The sequence below is a fragment of the Anser brachyrhynchus genome (assembly GCF_964034855.1).
Source record: "Anser brachyrhynchus genome assembly, chromosome: 1".
Lineage (NCBI taxonomy): Eukaryota > Metazoa > Chordata > Aves > Anseriformes > Anatidae > Anser > Anser brachyrhynchus.
In genome coordinates, this window is record NC_137694.1 from 183,991,905 (window position 1) to 184,012,701 (window position 20,797).

Here is a 20,797-nt window from a genome sequence, read left to right on the forward strand (position 1 = left end):
GGAGCAGAGGAGGTTTCATTAGACTGAGAAAAAGATGCGTACTGGGAGCATCATTTATTTATCTCTGAGCGTGTTTTAGCATCCCTTTTGCTGGGAAGTCGCAATAAAATGCAACATATACGCCACTTCTCCATGTCAAGCAAGAAGATGAGCTGAGTAAAAGTAAAGCGAGGTAGGCCCCAAAATAGAGAAACAAGGATTGTTTCAGCTAAATTTCCAGTGCTTCAACAGGAACACACTTCTGTTGCAACCAACACTGACAGCTTTTTCTAAAATGACTGAATACTGTTGGTTCGAATAGTCTTTGTTTGGGTTTTACTAAAACAAAATAAAATACAGCAAGTCTCATCAGAAGAAATGATTGCTTGTCATTGCCCCGCTCCTGGATGCTGCCCTGATACAAGGCCAACCCACGGGAGGAGACGCAGGGGTAACAACACACAGAACAGAAGGACAAAGCACAAATACAACCTGCCCATCGGCAGCTGCAGCTCCCCAAGAAACCAGCCTGCGTTACCCCAAGGCGCTCACTCAATTTCACGCTGAAGGTGTGATTCAGTCCACAATGTGCCGTTACAGACTTGTGCCTGGCTAGCACTCCCACATTACAGCCCGAGTGCTCCACAGCTTATTCTGCTCGCTACACCTTCATCGAGCTCTGGTAATGACAGCAACAATCCCTGTGGATCTAGCAGGGAAAAAAGGCAAGGTGTTTTGACAGCAACAACAGAAGCACAACGAGCCACGCAGAGTTTGTGCCTGAGCCCCATTTTAAGGATGCCAGGCACCAGCACAGACCTGTGGTGGGTCAGCACAGACACTGTTGGCTCAAAGCAGTTTACAATTTACAACTCAGATACTAAACAAATCCTACAAAGGCTGGGCCATCGACCCACGTTTCACGTTTTTGTGACCTTCACCCACCTGCATATTCCACCAGAGAGGACTCTGCACCTCCCAGTTCAGCAAGCTGAATTAGCCAGTCAGTGGCGTTTCGCATTGATGGGGGTTTACTTCCTATTTTAACCAGCACTATTTTTGTGCATAATCCATCTTAGCTATCAGAGGACTTTTACATTCATTTTTGCCCACTACGTCCAACAAAAGGTCAGGCTATAAAGTATGTTTCACGAGTCAGGTGATCAGTTAGGACTGAACTCTACCATCCATTTTGCAAAATATCTGAAAGCAGACTAACAAGGCAGTCAGGAGGAAAATACCCCTAGCCTGGATTTAAAAGTTTCAGAGCATTTTAGACCCCCAAATGAGCAATTCTCCAGCTTACGTAAACGTTAATCAGGTATCAGCTGCAGAATTCACAGACTGTGCTCTGTAATTAAAGCATTTTATACTTCAGAGTCTTGCATTCTTAGATAGTTACAACCTACACACTCCTTTATTAGACCAGAGCTAAGATTCAGGGTAAAAACAAATAGTCAAAGAAAGATGAAAAGAATGCCCGCATGTGAAAACCCGAAAAAAAAAAAGCTTAATAACATTTCATCTTATTTTTAGAGAAATCAGGCAATCACAAGTTATTGTTTCTGTGCTGCTGACAAGAGGGGGAAAGCTGCAGATTTTCAAAACATGGGCCAGGCTTTAGCTTTTCTGGGGAGAAAGGCAGGGAGAGGAATTCAGTTTGTTCTCTCAGACCACATCCTGGTTTACAGCCAACCTATTTACCAGCCATGCCTAATTTAGCCGAGGATTTCTCTAGGAACCTATAACCACAGATAGTTACTGATCCAGAAGTAACTTCTCCAAAGTAAAGCATGCCCAAACGGTACACGGTGCTTAGGGAAATGACACAGCATCTACTCTGACATGCATTTTTCCATAAAACTTTCTCCTACCGTGACTCCGACAGGCATGATTTATTACCCCACCTCTGGCTTTGAAGGAAAAAGCCTGTGCTGTTTATAGCACTGGTCCTCCAACGTGTTTGACTTACAGGCACAGAAGTTTAGCACAGAAGCCTTCCCTTGCACAATCTCCTCCAGCTCAACGAAGTCTCACTCTATTCTTTAGCTTCGAAAGTTAATTCTTATTGTTGACAAGAGAGAACCAGCCCAAGCAAACAACTCACTCCTTGTTCGAACTCTGCAGAGGTTGGACAACAGAGGATGACTTACCTGATTTACCTCGCGCTCAAATGTGCAGTCACCTCCTTGACCTTCTTATACACTCAGGCAGCAAGTGGTACACAAATGAATAAAGATCTGTACATAACCTACTCAGGAGACAGTACAAGCACTTTCCTAATTCACAACAACCATAATTCAGCTTCCTCTACCACGTTCCTGCAGCTTGATTCTGCTGCATACTCCTAGTGAGGCTGATTTACAGCCAGGAAAGCAGAACTTGCTGCTTCTACTTGTGTGATAAAATCTGATTCAAGTGATGCACCAGCACAGTACCTTAGCAATCAATTTCCTCAGTGTTTAAAACGACACAAAACCATGCTTTCATGTTCAAACTGTGGCACTTGTTTCACTCTGCTTCTCTCTGCAAGAGCTACATCTTCACACACTGCTGAATTTTTGTCTGACAGACCACCGGGGAGTTAAACTAATTTAAGGGGAATACATTTTCGTGAGGTAGAAGTCGTGGTATTTCTATAGCCAGGGGAAAATTGATGGCAAAATAAAACTCATTTTGAATCCTGACCACAAGAAACAGAAGAATGTTAGTGAAAGATTAATTCGAAGAAAATGAAAACTCTGCTTTTACGCTTGAATTTTTAATTGTCAGCTTAATGTACTCGGACTTGCAGAAAAACAAGCTGCGTGTGCCGTATCAGCTAAGCACAAGATATTTATACCCAAAATGTTGGTTTTCAGAAGTAAATAGGAGTTAAGAAAGCTACACAGGAACAAAGCTACGAATAAATAAAACCCAACAAGGGTTTCCAGCCGCTGAATGCTTAGCTCTGTAAATGTCCAATCTCTACAGCCCAAGATTCTCCCCTTCCTCATCGCAGATATTGATGAACAGGAGGAAACCACAGAAACACAGCACAGCTCCTCCTTCATGTGTCACTTCTTTACATACTAAAGCCAGTCTCCTGGGAAAACTACATCCCTGCGTAGAAGCAAAGGGAAACGAGAGTGACAGGACTGCTGTTCGATGCACACACCGCACCTCTCTTTGCAAAAAGCGCAGCTTTCAGCCTTCCAGATATCAGTGGCAGCAGGCAGCTTTTCTCCCTGCTGGCTGCCTGTGTGCTTGCATCTTGCCATGTTTTTAGGGGGGAACTTGCTGCTTCGCTCAGCGTTCCCTGCTCAGCCACACCTCCCTCCACTTGTTCTCCTTAATTTGTCCCTCTTACACCTCCACCATACAGCCCATTGGATACACCCCTTATACATGGAGTGCTTAAGACTTACCCCGTACTGCTCAGTCACTTGGCTGGGTGTTGTGTCTGCCTGAGGGTGCCCAGGACACTACAGAGGGTACAGCCTTCCTATACAGTGCCTCCATCATACGAATAGGGCTGTTCAGGACTACCAAAACATACGAATGTCTCTCTAAGCATCTGAATGTGCTCTGAGCTCTCTCCAAGCCACAGGAGCACACTGATTACACAGGCTATCGTTAGTAGCACTGCTTGGAACGAAGTTTCCTATCAGATTTCAGAATCAGTTGAATTAAATCTTATCTGTATTTGTCCACCGCTGCTATGATAAAGGCACTGATATGAGAAAAACTGAAAAATGGAGAAATTCAACAGTGACACTCCACACAAGCTGAAATACTTCTTTTCTTTCTCCCTCCCTGACAGAGCAACAATATGAACCCTCGTTGAGCAGGAATACACACCTCATGAACCCAGCTGTAAAGACACACTTTTGTAACCAAAAACAAGTACCATTTTTCAGAACTAAGCCTCCAACACTCACCCAAGGTGTTTGTTGCAAAGTTTTTCTCAAGTCCATCTTCAGTTAATTCTCTGTTGTTCACCATACATCCTGCATTGTTGATCTGTAAGACAACTCCTGTAAACAAAAGCAATCTACACAAGCAATACTAAACATACAAGCAGCCCATGCTAGTTAGCTGGGTTTTGACACTACAACACAAAGCTACAGATTGTTTCTATAAACCATGAAACAGAAAACATGTGAGAAACTCAAAAGATGCAACTGAAAAATTACTGCATTTATCCCTCTCTCTTTTATAGTTAGATCTGTGCATGTGAACTGAGAATGGACAAGAGCAAACAGACCGTGGAGACTTCTGCAGCAGCATTTAGGGGAAATTAAGCAGAGAACTGCAGTAGTGATTGTGAAATCTGGACTACTTGCTGGATAAGTTCAGAGGACAGGCACTCCAAAAACAGACGCACGACTTAAGAATGCAAACTTACCAACACGTTTAATTTATGTTCATTTTTGAATTGTTCAGCAAACTTCCAGATTTCCTTGGGATTAGATATATCCACAATATGGAAGAAGACGTTCTAAATGGAAAAAAAAAAAAGTAAGTTACAGTCAGCGTCAACAGTGAATAGGCCCTGTTCACCATTAAGGCCCGTCGAGGTGAAAAGCATTTTAAGTCATATGAAAAAATATATATATTCTCTCCAGAACAGATCTAAAACACTTCTGGTTAACATGCAAAACTGGGAAATCTAATTCTTGTCCATAAAACATGTTTAGTGATTTCATTCAGCTGCTGCTAAGCCATGGCTTTTTAATGTTGAATGCCTGGTTGAAGAGACCCCAGCTTTTATTTCTGCCTGGCAATCCTGCACGGGTACCCCACCCGACCCACGTGCTGCATGGCACAGCACAGATTCACCGTAAGGTAAAGCCCAGGAAGCAGTGAAGCTCACAAGCCACGTGCAAATAGCATACTCAGACAGCCCTGCTTAGTTAAACGTATGTGATGGACAGTCAAGCAGAGCAGAGAACTAGAAAAGTACTGCAAAGCTTGCAAAACCTGCGTTGAAATGATTCATATAGCAACTTCTTTAGCTGAAAGCAACTTTCCAAAGCAATGCTCGAGGTCACAGCATTTGAAAAAAAATAGGTTGGAAGGGACCTCTGGAGGCCCCCTGGGCCCACCCCTGTTTCAAGGCAGGTCACTGGGATCAGGTTGTGCAGGGACATTTTCTTTATCTCCAAAGAAGGAGATTTGCCAGCCTCTCTAGGCAACCTGCTCCAGTGTTTGACCACCCCCAGGGTGAGAAAACAAAAATCCCTGCTATCTAATCAGAACTTTTCCCTGTGTTGCAATCTACATCTGCTGCCTCTTGTCCTTTCCCCGCACACCTGCCAGAAGAGCATGGCACTGCCTCTCTGCACCCTCCCATCACGCGGCAGCAGACCACAGTAAGACCCATCTCAGCCTCCTCTTCTTAATACTGAACAAAACCAACCCTCTCAGCCTCTCACGCGCCACATGTCCCATCTCCCGTGTCACTTTGGCAGCCCTCCACTGGCCCTGCTCCAGCACATCAATGACTGCCTTGTCCCGGGGAGCCCCACACTGGACACAGGGCTCTTGCTGTGGTCTCACAAAGGCTCAGCAGAGCAGGGGATGTACTTCCCTCATCATGCTGGCTATAGTCTGGCTCATACAGCCCAGGGTGTCCTTGGCCTTCCTTCCCCTGGGCACGCTGCTCCCTCAGGGTCATCTTGTCACCCCCAGGGCCAGAGATCATATTGTTTACTTCTCAGAGTCAGAGATCGTAAAGGCCAAAGACAAAGTGGCACCAGCTGCCTGTCCAGGTGCTGACCTGCAGGGTGTGTATGCTCCTACCCATGTCCTTGCCTGTCACTGGAAGGATTTAGGAGTACTGCTTGGGTCCCTACGTCCCTCACCCCCTGTAACTGCTCGTGATACACCTTGTGAGGATGTCACTCCTCACAATGCCACCGGTGCCTACGTGGTTGTGCAACAAGGTGTTAGTCTGAGGGCCACACAAACCTCAGCAGACTCCCCACAACACCCTAGATTTGAGTCCCCAGCAAGTGACAAACCTCTCAGGACTTCAAGCCAAGATGGCAGACCGGTGTCTCCATCCCACACAGGGCGGAGCCTCCAGCCATTATCACCACCTCCTCCTGGTGCTGACAAGGGCTGAGGCTCTGCCAGCTCCAGTGCCTCCCCTGACAGAGCTGCTTCCTGCCCTGTTACCATGGCGCTGCACCTATCCTGCAAACGCACATCTGCAGGCTGACAACAAGCCTGCCTTCTCCTGCCAGCAGCCAAAAACCTCCAGCCTTCCCCAACTTAGGAGTCTCCACCCACTGCTTCGTTGAGGACAGCCCCAGCTGTCCCTCTTCCACGCAACGTGGGGTTTGTGCCCTCCTTCGACTCCCTGCCAAGACCCTGTCCACCTCTCCCTGCAGTCCAACATCTGCCACGTCTTCCCTCTGGAGAGGTGCGTCACTGTGCCCGCTCCGTCAGCCTCGAGCAGTGTCGGGTGCCTTCTGCAGCACCTTTCCACCCTAAGCGAATCGCTAAGTCCCCATTAGCCACCCTACATTTTGAAATACTATGGGCAGGGATGTGGATGCAGTAAAAAAAAAAAAAAAAAAAAAAATGTTTGACATGAGAGCAAAGTTATAATTTTCCAACCCACTAAAGCCAGAAGTATTTTCTCTCTCCAAAACATCTACCAGCTTTTACTTCTTGTTAAAGGCAATTCTTTTGTTTTCTGTAAATTTCTGTCACCTAACAGAAGCACGGTAACATTTATCAGCATGCAAAAGGGATGTCAAATCCTACCCCTCTCCTGCATAGCACTTAATCTCAAAGACATACCACAGATAGTCTTATGGCGTATCCCTGGAAAAGGCAGTTCAAAGATAATTATGCAGAGAATACGTTCTCACTGAAAACAACAAATAATCATTAAAGGACCTCCTCTTTTCCCAAACTGTTTCTTTAAATACTCATTATACAAGCAGAAGAGATAAGTAAAGAAGCTGGGAAAATTATAAGGCATCGCTCCCAGCCTATAACTCTGCTTCCTTGAAGATAAAAACACTTGGCTTTTTCTCTGCAGCCATTGTATTTTAGCTCCTTATTTGAATTAGCTCAGAGTTTTCTCATTGTAATGCTCATTTTTGACCAAAAACTTGACTCTGTTCTCCACACCCGATACCTCTCTAAAAGCTTTCTACTTTTAGAGCTACTACAACTAACTACTGGAACAGAGGAGTAGGAGATTTGGGGGCAGATGTTCAATATTACAAGTGATTTCAGAGACTGAAAAAGATCTAAAACAACGCTTATCTGCTGAAGCCTGTCGTGTTGACTCAGAAAAAGGACCCACAGATCTGTTCCCTATAAAAGTCCTTGATGGCAGCAAAGTCATTCTCAAGGTGAAACCTAATCTCCATGAGCAGATCTAAATTAATAGATCAGGAGACCTTCCTAGTTCCCAGGTCAAGGTGCAGGTGCCTGCCAAATAGTAACTCCTTCCCAGCACTGACCTTTGGCATGTGTTGCTGTGGAAGCTGGAAAAAAATTCTGGTGTATATTACAACAGGATCTCTGTCCAGGTGACCAGGAAGAGTAAATTACGTCTGGATGTGGCTTGTCAAGTTGCAGACAAGGCATTTTCTTAACTCCCTGGACTGTTTCTGAATGGGTACTTGTAAAGAAGGATGTTCTTGTGAACAAATTATTAAACTGACTCTTCCCAGTGCAGTCCCATGTCCTACAGGTTCCTCCTGTACAGCTCATCTAACACTTCACTGAATGCTCCTTTCCATACAAGCGCCCAGTCCCCAAGGTCACACACAAGTTCTGCAGTGTCCTCACACTCTTCCCCCACTAGAGAAACTACAGGCTTGCATCCTGCCAAAGCTGGGTGTGCAGTAGACGTGCTGCTTTCAGAGGCAGAACCCTTTTTGTCTCGAGTTGTGTTTCACCAAATGGTAGAGCACAGCATGTGAAGGAACCTTCAGAGGTCATCGAACTCACCCCTCTTCCCAGACTGTCTGACTGCAGTTAGGAAAGGAAGTAACACGGATAATCACCAGTCCTTCCACAACTACAGCCAAGGGATTATGCCTTCATAGACAGCTGGAGAGTACTTATTTCTGCAGAAGGACTGATCTAATTCACCTCCATTAAAGAACTGAAGTGTAATGCTGGTTGTGTCACGCTAGGGAGCTGAAACCAAAGAGCAGAAATTTAGTCAATAAGTTATCCCTAACCATAAAAAGTCTTCACGATTTTTGATCCATATTAAAAACTATTACTGGAATCAAAATACTGTGTTCGAGAGCCAAAGCACCACTTAAAATGAAAACAGCTCTCCACCCAAGGTAGAAAGTCACTGACTGCACTTCTCCACAAGCACACCCTCCTGAATAATTAGCAAAGCAACACTGACAGCTACAGGGGGCTACTGCAGACTGATATATGCAGAGGCAAAAAGAATCTCTAACAGACGGCAGGAGACAAGGAAAAGATCCTACAAAGAGCATGGGGCTAGGACCACATACAGGAGTTCATAAAACAGGAAAGCCAGCCTTAGCAAATCAAGAACATGTTATTCATACACAGAAAAACTCCAACGCTGCAAACTCATAAAAGTTATTGCAAGAGTGTTGCAATGAATTAACTTTCAAAAGCCTCGGCCACATAGCCAGGAATAGTAAGAGGGAATGACCAAGCATAATGACAAAAAACACTAAGTAACACATGCTGCTGGTGATGTCATTAACCACAGAAAACTGAAAACATCGCCCAGTGAAATTAAATTACTTCAGACCGTGTCAGTGATAAGCTACTGTACGTTTCCATGTCTGTAGGAAAATACTATTAAAAGCACAACAGCAAAACAGTGAAACAGAGTATCTCAAGGCCCCTGTGGTAGTAAAAAAGTAAACTAAAGACTGAGTAACAACTCACCTGATTGCCCGTTTCCGTCACTATTTCTCCTTTGGCATCCTCAGCTCGTTCCTTATTCCGGCAAACCAGGTGAACCGTGCCACCTGGTGGATTTCAACGAGAAACACATTTGACAATTAATTACTAAATATGTCATCAGCGAAAAGAAAGGGCCAGAAAGCGATTTCCAGTTTGGAGTTCTTGATTAGGCTTAGTTTTTGGTACAAGTAAGAAAAAATGAGAAACCTTTTGTGACTGCTTCCAGTCTGTGGGAAACCTGTAGCTTTCCAGTAGCAGTGGCATTCCTGGCAAGGACCACGGGCTATTAAGGGTGTTTCAACAAAACATTCAGGACACAATGAGTGGATGTACAAAGAAATGTAACAGGGTCCCAAAGTAAGGCTGTACATACAGAGAAGGCCACTGCAGCCTAGGCACTATCAGCTCAAACGATTTTCTGTTACATTTGCACAGCATTTTTAGTGTTGATGAAATACCAGGGCTGCACTGGAAATTAAAGCTAAGACATCTGTATCATAAATGCTTGCTTTGACGCATGTCTTAGGAGGTTTAATAAAGGGCTTGAACAGCACAAGTGACTGGAATTGTTCTGTGAAAAGGGAACACAAAACACCAGATATCAAAACTCTTCTCAGCAGTGGAAGATGAAATGACAAGGACCACGGACACAAATTGCAGCTTGGAAGGCTCAGCGCAGGCATTAAGAAAAAAGTTTTCACAAGGAGATAGATAACGCGGTCCTGAAAGGTGGTGGAATTTCCTTCCCTGGTGGGTTTCAAGCTCCAGCTAGACAAAGCAATGGCCAATTTGATCTAGTGGCTCAAATGGGATGCTGGATAAGATGACCTCTAGTAGTCCCTCTTCCAAATAACTTTTCCACGAAAAGAATACAAAAGACAAGGGTGTTCTCAAGGGCCTGGATATGTATCATGCCCTGATAGCTTAGCCGCATTAAAGAGAGCCTACGAAATCAGTACAGGTAGGCATCACTCTTTTTAATCTTTATGCTTTGATTCCCTGATTATTACAGGAAATTTCTCAATCTCAGTCACAGGGACACACGAACTCTTTACTTTTATCTGTTGTTGAAGGTGTTTTAAGGTTTGCTAGCAGCCCACTGCTAGAAGGCTTAAGCAATGCAATCCCAAAGGAGTGATGACTAAAACAACCAGAACCCAAACGCAAGACACCAAGCCTATCCTAGGCATAGAGCAGCCATGTAGTGCACACCCACGTAGTGTACGGCCCAGTGTGGGCTCTGAAAGCGCAACTGGCAGCCCATGAGAGATGTTTTTCCATGGATCACAACTACAGCAAGCATACTTGGCACACAGCTGATGCTTTGAGGCTCTTGTGAAAATTTCTAACAGGGTGCAATTCCTCTACCACCCTGCCAGAGTTGGTCGCACTGCTTTTTCTGAGTGCACAACTGCAGGCAGCAGTAGGAAACTCCTGAATCCAGGATAATGATACGAGCGATACTAACCAATGTTTAAGACACTTTTCTTCTTTGACCTGCTTGTGCTACACAGATGCTGTGCCTTGAGAGTACCCTTCACAGTGAAGCACTGAATACAGGCAGATCGGAATGAAAGACAGACCGTGCCCCAGTGAGATTAGATCTCACCAGTGAGAGAAAAGACAAACGTCAGAAGAGGCAGCGTACAACGCTCATCTGTTTGGCCACTCAGCCACTGTAGGCTTCACTGCAAAGGAGGGCTTTGGTGAGAGATCTCAAGGCAGTTAAGGATGTGCATTTCCAAGTGTTTAAAGAGCTCTTCCTGAAGCACAAAGGAGAGGACAAGTAATGTGCACTTGTGTAAATTAAACACAAGGAAGAGATGGCTGCCCTTCCAGCTGATCATGAATATTCTTACAGTCCATGGTATAGTCCCAGTGGTGGGTTTGCAGGGCTCTGGATACGGACATTTTCTTGCTGCCAAAGACAGGGAGTTGTTTCGGTATGATTCATGGACTACAAAAAGCATTTAAATGTATTTTCCATGGGAAAGGTCTAAAATTATCCAAATTTAAACAACACTGGGAACTGTCAACATGGCTGGGACAAGACCACATCAAACCAGAAGTGTTCATAAATCACACAGGAAAGCCCAACTCCACAACACCCATATGTACTGGGTCTGGCTGGGATGGAGTTAATCTTCTTCATAGTGGCTTATACAATGCCATGTTTTAGATTTGTGACTAAAACACTGCTGGTAACACACTAATGCTTTATCTGGTGCTGAACAATGCACAGTGCCAATGCTTTCCATTTCTCACTTTGCCCCTCCAGGGAATAGACTGGAGGGTGCAGATGAGGTTGGGTGGGGACATGGTCAGGCAGCTGATCCCAGCTAAACAGAGAGAGTCTGTGCTGTATATCATCATGCTCAACAGTAGAGGGAATACAGGGGATTCAGGAATTGCCATCTTTTGCTTGGAACTGTCTGCACATTGGTCTACCCATGGGAGGTGGAAAATGATTGCTTTTGCATCACTTGTTTTATTTTCTTTGTCTCTTCACTTTTTCACTTAATAAACTCCTTTTTTTTTTCCTCTTCTTTTAAAACTGGTCTCACAAGTTCTCACTTCTGTTCTTCCTTTCCTCTTCCTCCATCCTACCAGGGGTGGAGGGGGAAGTGAGCAAGCAGATGTGTGGTACTTCGCTGCCTACTGGGGTTAACTCACTATGCCACATGACACTGATTCAGAGAAGAAATGAAATCAGGCTAGAGAAGGTGTCATCTCAAGACTGCCATTATTTACAAAGGTATGATGTGCATGAACATAAAGCCAATATAGCTTGTTTTTTCTTCTGCTAAGTCTGAACTCCTTAATTTCTTGTCTTGGTGCACTTGAAGAGATTCAACTAGAAGCCAGAGTCCCGACAGCTGACATGGAGTTTCAGAGCAACACTTGCAACGATGGCATCAGGAAGACACTTATAAAAACATTTCAACTTCACATGCACAGCCGTAGCCTAGAAGGGTATCAGACCAGAAGTCTGAGTCCAACGTTATTATCTGGGTTCCAAATTCAAGACATGACCAAATCCTATGAGTATCAGGTCACCCTGACAGCATGCAACACCTGGCAGGCAGCTCCATTTGTGAGGAACAGTCACCAGGCAAAGCAATAAGGCTATTATGCATAATGGCAGTAGTGGGAACCTGAGATCAATCACATATTGGCACTGATGGGGATCTTTAACCCAAAGGCTCTTTGATGCCAATAATTTTGAGTTAGTTTAACTAAGTCCCCACTCTCCTTTATATGACAGTTGCTAGAGCCTAAGCAGGCAAAGAAAGCGACAAGCTCCTCTATTTTATTATATATGCCCAAACTCCTGTCTCTCTTGCACAAGGAGAATTATTTTATCAACTCCAAAAGGGATTCGTTTTTTCCTTAAACGGTAGCTAGCTTCAGTTCATACCATCTCCTTGCTTACAGATAGCAACAGAAAAAAAAAATAAAAGGTCTGTATGTAATCGGTTAAGGGGCACAAACCCCAGGTTATTATCGTCAAGATCAAGTACAATACTTTACTCTCCCATCTCCAGCTTGGCAAAGTCAATTTGCTTTCTTTCATCATATGACACATTTGTAAGTTGTTCAAATAGTTCAAATTCTGCCAGGCTGCTACTTGTACTTAAAAAGACCTTGGTAAGTCACTGACATATTCAGATGACATTATAACATAGACAATATTTGTAAAGATGTACTTGAGAAACTTTGTAGGTTTTCTCCACTTATTTTTTTGTTCCACTGTCTCAGTTTTCTCACACTCAATCCTTTAACACATACTAATAGCACTGTAAAATAAACTGCCTGGCCTTTTTAAAAATGCCTTTTCTGTAAGGACCTCCTGGGGTTCCTCATTTCTGCCTTGGCTCACCTCTCTTTGCTATCTCTTTGGCTGTGGCCTTGCCGATGCCACTGTTTGATCCGGTGATCAGAAAGGATTTTCCAGCCACATTCACCTCGAGATCTGCTGGGTTGAAGTGCTTGGAAGCAGATTCATAGCCGCCCCTAGACAGACCAGAGACCACTGTGAGGAACTGGAAAAGAGCACAGCCAGCTAACCGCAGGGAAGGTTGAGGAGCGCTTTCCCTGCACAGCTCAGATACTTTTTTCCCCAGAGATGCAATGCAGGCTTAACTTCCCCCTCTCCCCATTGCTCCCTGTGCTCTTTGGACAGGAAACACACAGTGCCAGGGACTGTTCCAGTTTATGTGGCAAAAACTGGAAGCGTTTTGCACGGCACAAACCGCGCTGGGGACGTGGGGCGGCTCCGATTCGGCTCAGGCGTGCTCCCCCCCATCTTCAGGCAGCTCCCAGAGATAAGGGATTGAAATTCGCCTGCCCTGCTGGAGAAGTTTCGGTTTCAAAGTGAAAATAAACGCGGAAAGCCTTCAAACAGTTAACACCTTCCCCCACCAACACCGCCCCGAGAAACGCCACAGCGCGGCGCCCGCCCCGGGGCAGGGCAGAGCCCCGCCGCCGCCGTCCCCCGGCCCTGCCGAAGGGTCTGCGGCCGCCGGTACCTCGTGTACTCCCGCAGCCCCTTCACGAACCACACGGTGTTGCGGTACCAGGACATGGTGGCGGTGCTGCTGCCGCCCCCACCACGGTGCCGGCCCCGCCTCTGCCCTTACATAAAGGCGCCCGGTGCAGCCCTGCCCGCCCGCCGTTAGGTGACGGCCCGCCCGGCCCGGCCCCGCCGCGCCGCCATTACGGGGAGAGGGGTGCGAGGGAAGGGGGAGCCGCCTCGGCGGTCTGGGGCTGCTTCTTCGTTATACTTTCATATTTTCTGTCCCTTCTTAATCAGTCAACAAGCAAAGAGGCTCAATGCTGTGAGCCTCTGGCATGTTGTGCTGGAGGCTGCTACAGAGATGAGGCTATGGCTGTCAGTGGCTGCGTTGGCTGGCAGGGGCGATAGCAGTGGGAGGAAGGAAAGATGGAAAGAAAGAAAAAGAAAAAAAAAAAGAAAAAGGTTTGCTGAGGCATCTGCTCAGGACAAGTGCTGCTGTCAGCCTCGCTAGGGCTGGAGATGAGATGTCAGGTTTTGCTAATAGAGGCTGGGACCTGCATACTGTGAACCCATTGCTCTGCAAAAAATGTTAAAAGGAAGCTCTTGCAAAACCATAAACAACCATATTGCACCACAGCAAAGAGTATTTTAGGTGACGGATAAGCCCATGAATCTCCCTGCCTCTACTAATGGGGTAAAGCATGGCTGTAGGAAAGGGTATGCAAGTAGCCATTACAGCGAGCGAGTGAAGTTAAAAGATGTTTTCAGTTCCTGTGGTATGTGTGTTAACGATGTTAAGCCCAAGACAATCATCTGTAATGGCACGTCTGGACAATCTATGTTAGCCATAAAGAAATTGTCATTGTAAGTATAGTTTTTAAGCAAGGTAAGGACTATGCATTTACAAAGTTCAGTGTATAAGTTTAGCTGAGTTCACATTTTCCTATGTAGCTTGCAGGGCCACACACACAAGCTGCTTTGGGAACACTCTGTTTTCAGCATCTAAACTTACCTGGTTTCAATAGGAGAGACAGGGAGAAATGTTCCATCTTTTTTGACCCTATCAGTAGCCTTATACTTCCTTTTCTAAATCTCTTCACATTTGTAAAGAGCTCCTACTCAAGTACTCAACTTTCTCAGCATGTTGTGTAAGTATTAGGCTCTCATACAAAAGGTACTTCCCACCATGAAGTTAAAACTTTTGAACTCACTACTGTGCATGTACTGGGTATCGTGCATGAAATAAGATTTTTCAGAGGGCAAAAAGACACATTTTCACAGAGATATCTTCTTATTATCAGATATCACAGAGATATCTTCTTATTATCTTCTGGATGGTCCCTATAGAGACCATCCAGGTAAATATCCTACCTTTGCACCAAATCTGAAAATGCGTGTTCTTACAAAACAGTTGAAAGAATGTATTTAAAACCAGCAGAGTGAGTCAGTTTTAACTGTTTTTGTTCTTGGCAATGTCTAGGACTTTTTGACTGAAGCGTTCCTAAACAATTCATCCTGATTCTGATGCTCAAAATGGAGACTTCTGGCCCAGAAAGGAACAGCTTGGCAGTAGTGTAATTGGCAGCACATTATTTCCTATAATAAAAAGTGAATGGCAGCCTGAACTATAGTTATGTACTTTGTAAATGTAAATATATAATTGTGAGCTATATGGAAATAGTTTTGTGATCGTCACCTACAGCCTGCAATTAGCAACCAGAACTGTACAGCCTAGACTGCTATAATGATGTTAGATAATCACATTCACTGTGAACAGAGCAGATGTTAGGCTTGTGAGAGTCCTGCGTACAGTCTGACATAATGTTCCCTCTTCCTGCTTTGAATCCCTGGCCCTGCTAGCCCTCCAGCTTTCCCCTTTCCCTCACAGCCTATACAAATCTGTCTGGTTACTCTCCTTGAATGCTGGTTCTAGTAAAACACACAGCACAGGAAAACCAGAGAATTATGTGGGCGTGCCTGCCATTAGGAACATCCAGTGTCGCCCCACATTTTTATGCTAGTTGGAGAATGTCTCACCTTGGGCTTTTTAACCCTTGGTGTGTCTCAGTATGCTGTTACAAGAACAGTAATGTTCCACGGTCGCTTACCCTGCAGAATTAGCTGCATTCTTTACAGGAAACACGGTTTCAGTTTGAAAAACATTAGTGAATCTCAAACAAAACACAAACTCTGTAGAAGTTCCTGTGAGTAAATGCAATAAGCCAGGTTGTGCTTTATTCCTTTATCATTTCTTTTTACCCATGTATTTATTAAGCACTCAGACTATGGCTTAATACAAAGCAGAAGAGTCTGTGATACATTTTGTTTGTAGTTTCAGCCTATGCTCTCAAAGATAAGCGGTGCATTTCTGCAGTCTGCAGACCTCTCCAAAAGTAAATGGGGAGTATGCAGATACTCAAGATTCTGCCTTTTTTCCAGGCTAAACCATTTGAACTGTAATCAACAAGATGCTGGGTGATGCAGCACTGAGGTACTAACCACTGTGAGTATGCATGGCAGAAGCTGTCCACTAGTCAAGCACAATAACACATTGAGACAGCTAGACAGTGAAAGTAGCTTATAATATTTGGGGGTTTAAGTGGTGATGGTAAATGACAGCATATTGCTTCTGTTATTTAACATCAGGGCCTTGGAGAAGATATGATTGTTAGGAAGAGATTTGAATGTAGAGATGGGAACGGGTGTTGCCCTGGTACATACACAAGATTCTCTAAGGATATTATGTAAATACAGTAGCACCACTACGGTGATGTTAGGCATACCCTTTTAACAAATACCACTTTCAGCAGATTCTGTAAACATAAAGAAATGGTGCCCTGGTCATTGAAGTGTTAGTGCAACAATCCCCAGTTCCCTTAGAATCACTTGTTTTTTTACATAGTGAGGGCCTAAGGTAGCACCAAGAAAGGAATTGTGACAGTACTGTGTTGATACATCTGTGCATGAGAATTTCAGCCGCGAAACTTCTCTCTCATATCTGTCTGAACAGCTTCATTTCAGAAGCGAGCTCTTGCACTGCCCTAACGCCTAGACGTTTCTGTCACCTCATTTCACCTCCCCTGATGTTTTTGATTTTGTACTCTTGTTCCAGAGGCAGGAGACTAGAGACTGAACGAGTGCTCTCAGCTAACCCAGCCATCACAGTGGTAACGCCACAGGGGTTGTGTGAAGGAGAAAGCTGAGACAGTTTTGCCAAGAGTTACCTGGTGTCAGTGAAGTGCCTGCCCGGCAGTACTCTCACAAGCAAAGTTTCCACCCATATCAAGACTTCTGGCTGCTTGTTGCCTTTCATACTGAATTCTAGGTCGATACACTTTGTTAGCTGACTCAGAATACATTCTGGAGTTTGGGAAATATGGGAACTTACAGCTTTTGGTTTCTTTCAGGGTTACCGCTAGCTTAGCATTAAACTGAGATAGGAGACTAATCGGGATGGGAGGGACTTTTTGGACGAGGAATTCTTCTTTTGGATTGGCAGCCAACATCTGAGGTAGTTACCACAGTCAGCAACTGTGAGGGAGAGGGAAGGATCAAGAAAAGCACAAGTCTGTTGAGCTCCTGGCATTTCCCTCATTTGAGCACAAAACAGGATGACTTCACCCTGTCAGTGCTTAGTCCTGATATAATGTACTCATATTAACTGTTTCCCTTGAGGACTATAACACTTCAGGCATGTCTACGCTGTCAAATAACTCATGGCTTATTCCCAGGTCCTGATCCTCATATTGCCCACACTCCACAAATACTTGTTGATGGCTTTCTTTAGATATTAATTGTTATGTCTGTCCAAAACAAACTCAGAAAAAAAAATTAGACTTGATCCATCATTATATCTGTGAAAGAGCAAGGAGTTTTAAGCAAGTTTTTAATTGCCTCACAACTCAAAAGAAGAGTTGAAAATACTGATTACTGTTAAGGGCTCTGTGTTTCAGCATGTTTCATATTTTCTTCCCAGGGGACAGATCTAAAAGGTAGATAGAGTACTCAAGAGCTGAAGAGCAATTATGTATTATGCAAGATGTTTAAGAGCAGCTTCAAGGCCATCCTGCCAGTCTCTTCTATCATCTTTTTTTTTTTTTTTTTTTTTTGACAGGCTGAAATCTCTGTCTTAAGCACAACCGGCTCCTTTGCTTGCTTCCTACAGGAGATCCAGCAGGCTTTTGTGCATCCCCTCCTTGCATTGCAGCTACCAATTTTCTAATTAAGTTGCTGTGCCTGCCTCCATTAAATCAATCAGAGCCTTGCCACTGATTGCAACGGGAATGGGAGCAGGCTTTTGCAGCAAGGCTCAGCATCTGCTGGAGCCAGGTTTTCCAAGTGGCACCATGTGCAAGCTCCCGTCCCTGGGGGAGCCACCCACGAGTGAGCTTTTGCCGTGCTGGCCTCAGCTCCGGATGCGGAGCACTTGAAAACAACTTGAGCAACCAGCAGTGCCCCAGTGAGTGTAACAGCAATTAAGAGCTGTCAGCAGCTCTGGGAGAGGCAGTCAGCTCCCTTCCCCTTGCCTGGCTGAAGCTGAGGGTTTGGTGAGTGGTTGAAGAGGAACATGCAGGCCCCGAGGTCCCAGAGACACGTCTGAAGTACTTATGCTATTAACAGGGAGGGAGAAGCAAAAGCTGCTCATCCTGAACGCAGGGAGGAGTCGAAGTTCTGACGGGTGGTGTTTTTAGGAACAAGAGTGTATTTTCTTTGTTGTGTGCTCTTATACCCAAGCCATTGCTAAGTTTGCTAGCAGCTGTCATCAGCAGGGTTGTTTTCAATGAACTGTCAGGCTTTCCCCGGACCGTATAGCCTTTTGTTCTCAAAAAAAAAAAAAATGCCAGTATGTCATCATCTCCTCTCAGTGGCCAGTAAAAGGAATCTCTTACTCTGCCTTATCAGAAGTATAGATTTTGCCATCAGCTGCTGAGGGCTCTGGTCTCCAAGAGCCTGTGGGGTCAGGCGTGTCCTGGCAAAGGAGAGGAACTGCCGAGTGACCTCCCAAAGTGAACAGAACTGTTGGGGTACAGCAGGTTTAGTTAATTAATCTCCTGGATATCATATAGTTTATAAACGCTTCAGTATATAACTGTTTTAAGAAATAATAGGAACTTTATAATTGATTTTCATCTTAGAAAATCTTTTTTTTTTTTTAGTCAGTAAAATACCGATTTTATGATTCTCCTGATTGAAAAATGATCTTGAAAAGTGTGTCCTTACAGTGCACAACATACTCAAACACATACATGTCTGTTGCTCTGCTGTGGCAGTAATGCAGTTATCTGCACTAATATTTTCTTCAGCTACCTGCTTCTCTTCTTGCTACTCTTCTACTGGATCTTACTGTTCTTACTGCTGGCTCTTGGACAGGGATACTACTCATGGGCTTATTGACTTGGGTGAGTTCTGCCATACTCCATTCTTTTCTCTTATTTTTATTCTGCAAATCTTACAGCTTATTAGGGTTGATTATCCAGCTTACTCATTTATATCCATGCAGCCAACCCCTCCCCTGCAATTAGCCACTAGACCCATTTATTCATTTTTATTTCACCAGTTGTTGGAGGAAATTTTTGAATGTCCATTAAATATAATAAACACTTTTTTTTCTGATATATTCTGAAAATAAATAAAAAGTATGAAACAGTAATGTGTACTGAAGTTTCCCTACTTGGAGATCTTCAAAAGCCAGGACATGGTCCTGGGCAACCTGCTCTGGGTGCCCCTGATTGAGCAGGGGTTGGATGATGGCCTCCAGGGGGTATTTCCAACCCTAACCATGTGTGATTCTGTAATTTTTTTTATGTTTATTTTTATTTTCTGACGGACTGAGAGTCAAATCCATAAGATAGCCAGGTAACTGACTGACACGGAAATCAAGAAGACCTTTTTACAAAAAAAGCTTTCATACACGTTGGCCTACCAGCCCACGGTTTGTATCTCAGGGCACCTCTCACATTTAGCTGTTAGATTGCAGCGTGGGGAAAGGTATCACAGATTTCCCCTTTGCCTGAGTATTAGTGGTCATACAGAAGAGTCAGTATGGCTAAGATTCAAATCTGGGGGGCAAATTGGCCTCTGAAATAATTACTCATCTCAGTGAAATTGCAGCAGGGTTGATTATAATTAGCATGACTAGTAGATGTAGCGTTCCTTAGTTTTTAACCTCCAACCACATAGGCTCATGCGTTTACATTGGTCAATATCTTCCTCCCTGTATTTTTATTCAAATGAGACATTTGATAGACATTCACTCTTATGAGCATGTATGTGTGATTTCTCAGCATTTCATGCAGTTTTCTCTGAAACCTGTTCTAGCAATATAACATTGTACTTTTCAGCAGTTTTCTTGTACTTTTTCTTGTACTATGCAATGTAAGATTGTACTTGTCAGCCTTTTTTATTCCCCCTCTAAATATGCTTTCTAAAAATGTTTTGGTTTTCCCCTTATGGTTAACATCTGTGGGACTTTCATGTACTCCAGTAGTGATCAGGAAACATAAGCCAAGAAGCAACAATTTCGGATCGCATTCCCTTGTAACAATCCTGTCTCTGTTATAGGTAGAACACACATGGGTCTTCATCGTGAGGCAAAGCCTGTATCAACTAGAATTCAGGGAAGATGAATAATCAGAATCAGAGATAAAAATCAAGGTAACTTACAGAAACTAATCTGTTAAAATGCTGTGCAAAGTATAGGAGTTGTCACTGGTTTAAGATTTGTAGCCCTTTGACTGTAAAGCCCAAGCATTTAGGTTCATTTATACCGACTGTTCACATTTCAGGATCTGAGACATTTAAAACAGCTCTTGAAATAACCTAGAATAGCTTCTGCTTTTTTTTTTTTTTTTTTTTTTTTCCTGCACAGTCACCTTGTCGTTTTAAAGTCTGGTGTCTTGGGACCTCATAAAGCTCAGAGAGCAAGTGCTGTGTGAGAACGATCTCCTGCTTCTCCAGCAGTACAGAGCTCCTGTTTCTACTCCAGAGGAGACGAAGTCTCTGATATGGCTGATGTCCATCTTTCCCTTCTTCTTTGGGTCAGCAGGTAGGACTCCAGAGCTGTCTGTGTTCAGCATTTGAAATGAAGGACTGAAATGTTTACTTGTCTGGCTGTGGCTTTTAGAAAAGCTATGGGAAGCTGCTCCTCAGAGCTTTGGAATATTATGCCTATTGCCAAAGAAGGTGGAGTAGAGGGAGGAGAAATATTATGTGGGCAATAAAATGTAACAAGCATAATGTGTTTCATGGCTGCTGCCTTTGCATTTATGGTATGTATATGTCTATAGTCTTTATGTGCAAGCAGAAACGTCTTTGTGTCTTTATATTACCTGATACTAGCAGTGCACAGGCTATCTAATCCATTGAAATCATGGTTATTTTTTCCTTTAA

The 20,797-nt window shown here is 44.1% G+C and overlaps 1 protein-coding gene and 1 long non-coding RNA gene across 8 annotated transcripts in view; one reads left to right on the plus strand and one right to left on the minus strand.

Annotated features, from left to right (window-relative positions):
- Positions 1-13,546, minus strand: part of DHRS12 (dehydrogenase/reductase 12) — a 27,432-nt gene extending 13,886 nt beyond the window's left edge. For 4 of the 5 annotated variants that reach the window (XM_080569738.1, XM_080569737.1, XM_080569736.1 and 1 more), the window contains exons 1-5: positions 13,422-13,546; positions 12,773-12,906; positions 8,875-8,957; positions 4,367-4,459; positions 3,900-3,981 (exon numbers count right to left, since the gene is read on the minus strand). In XM_080569738.1, the coding sequence (XP_080425864.1) occupies positions 3,900-3,981; positions 4,367-4,459; positions 8,875-8,957; positions 12,773-12,906; positions 13,422-13,477 (448 nt within the window). In that variant the 5' untranslated portion in view covers positions 13,478-13,546. Of the gene's footprint in view, positions 1-3,899; positions 3,982-4,366; positions 4,460-7,938; positions 8,084-8,874; positions 8,958-12,772; positions 12,907-13,421 lie in introns of those variants that run through there. The other variant, XM_080569740.1, reaches the window with a different exon arrangement.
- The window catches only part of LOC308183581, a 17,986-nt gene continuing 10,661 nt past the window's right edge, over positions 13,473-20,797 (plus strand). Inside the window, exons 1-4 of one of the 3 annotated variants that reach the window (XR_013942472.1) lie at positions 13,546-13,622; positions 15,848-15,911; positions 16,521-20,062; positions 20,277-20,453. This is a non-coding gene — a long non-coding RNA (uncharacterized lncRNA). Of the gene's footprint in view, positions 13,623-15,847; positions 15,912-16,520; positions 20,454-20,797 lie in introns of all 3 variants that reach the window. The other 2 variants (XR_013942470.1, XR_013942471.1) reach the window with 2 other exon arrangements.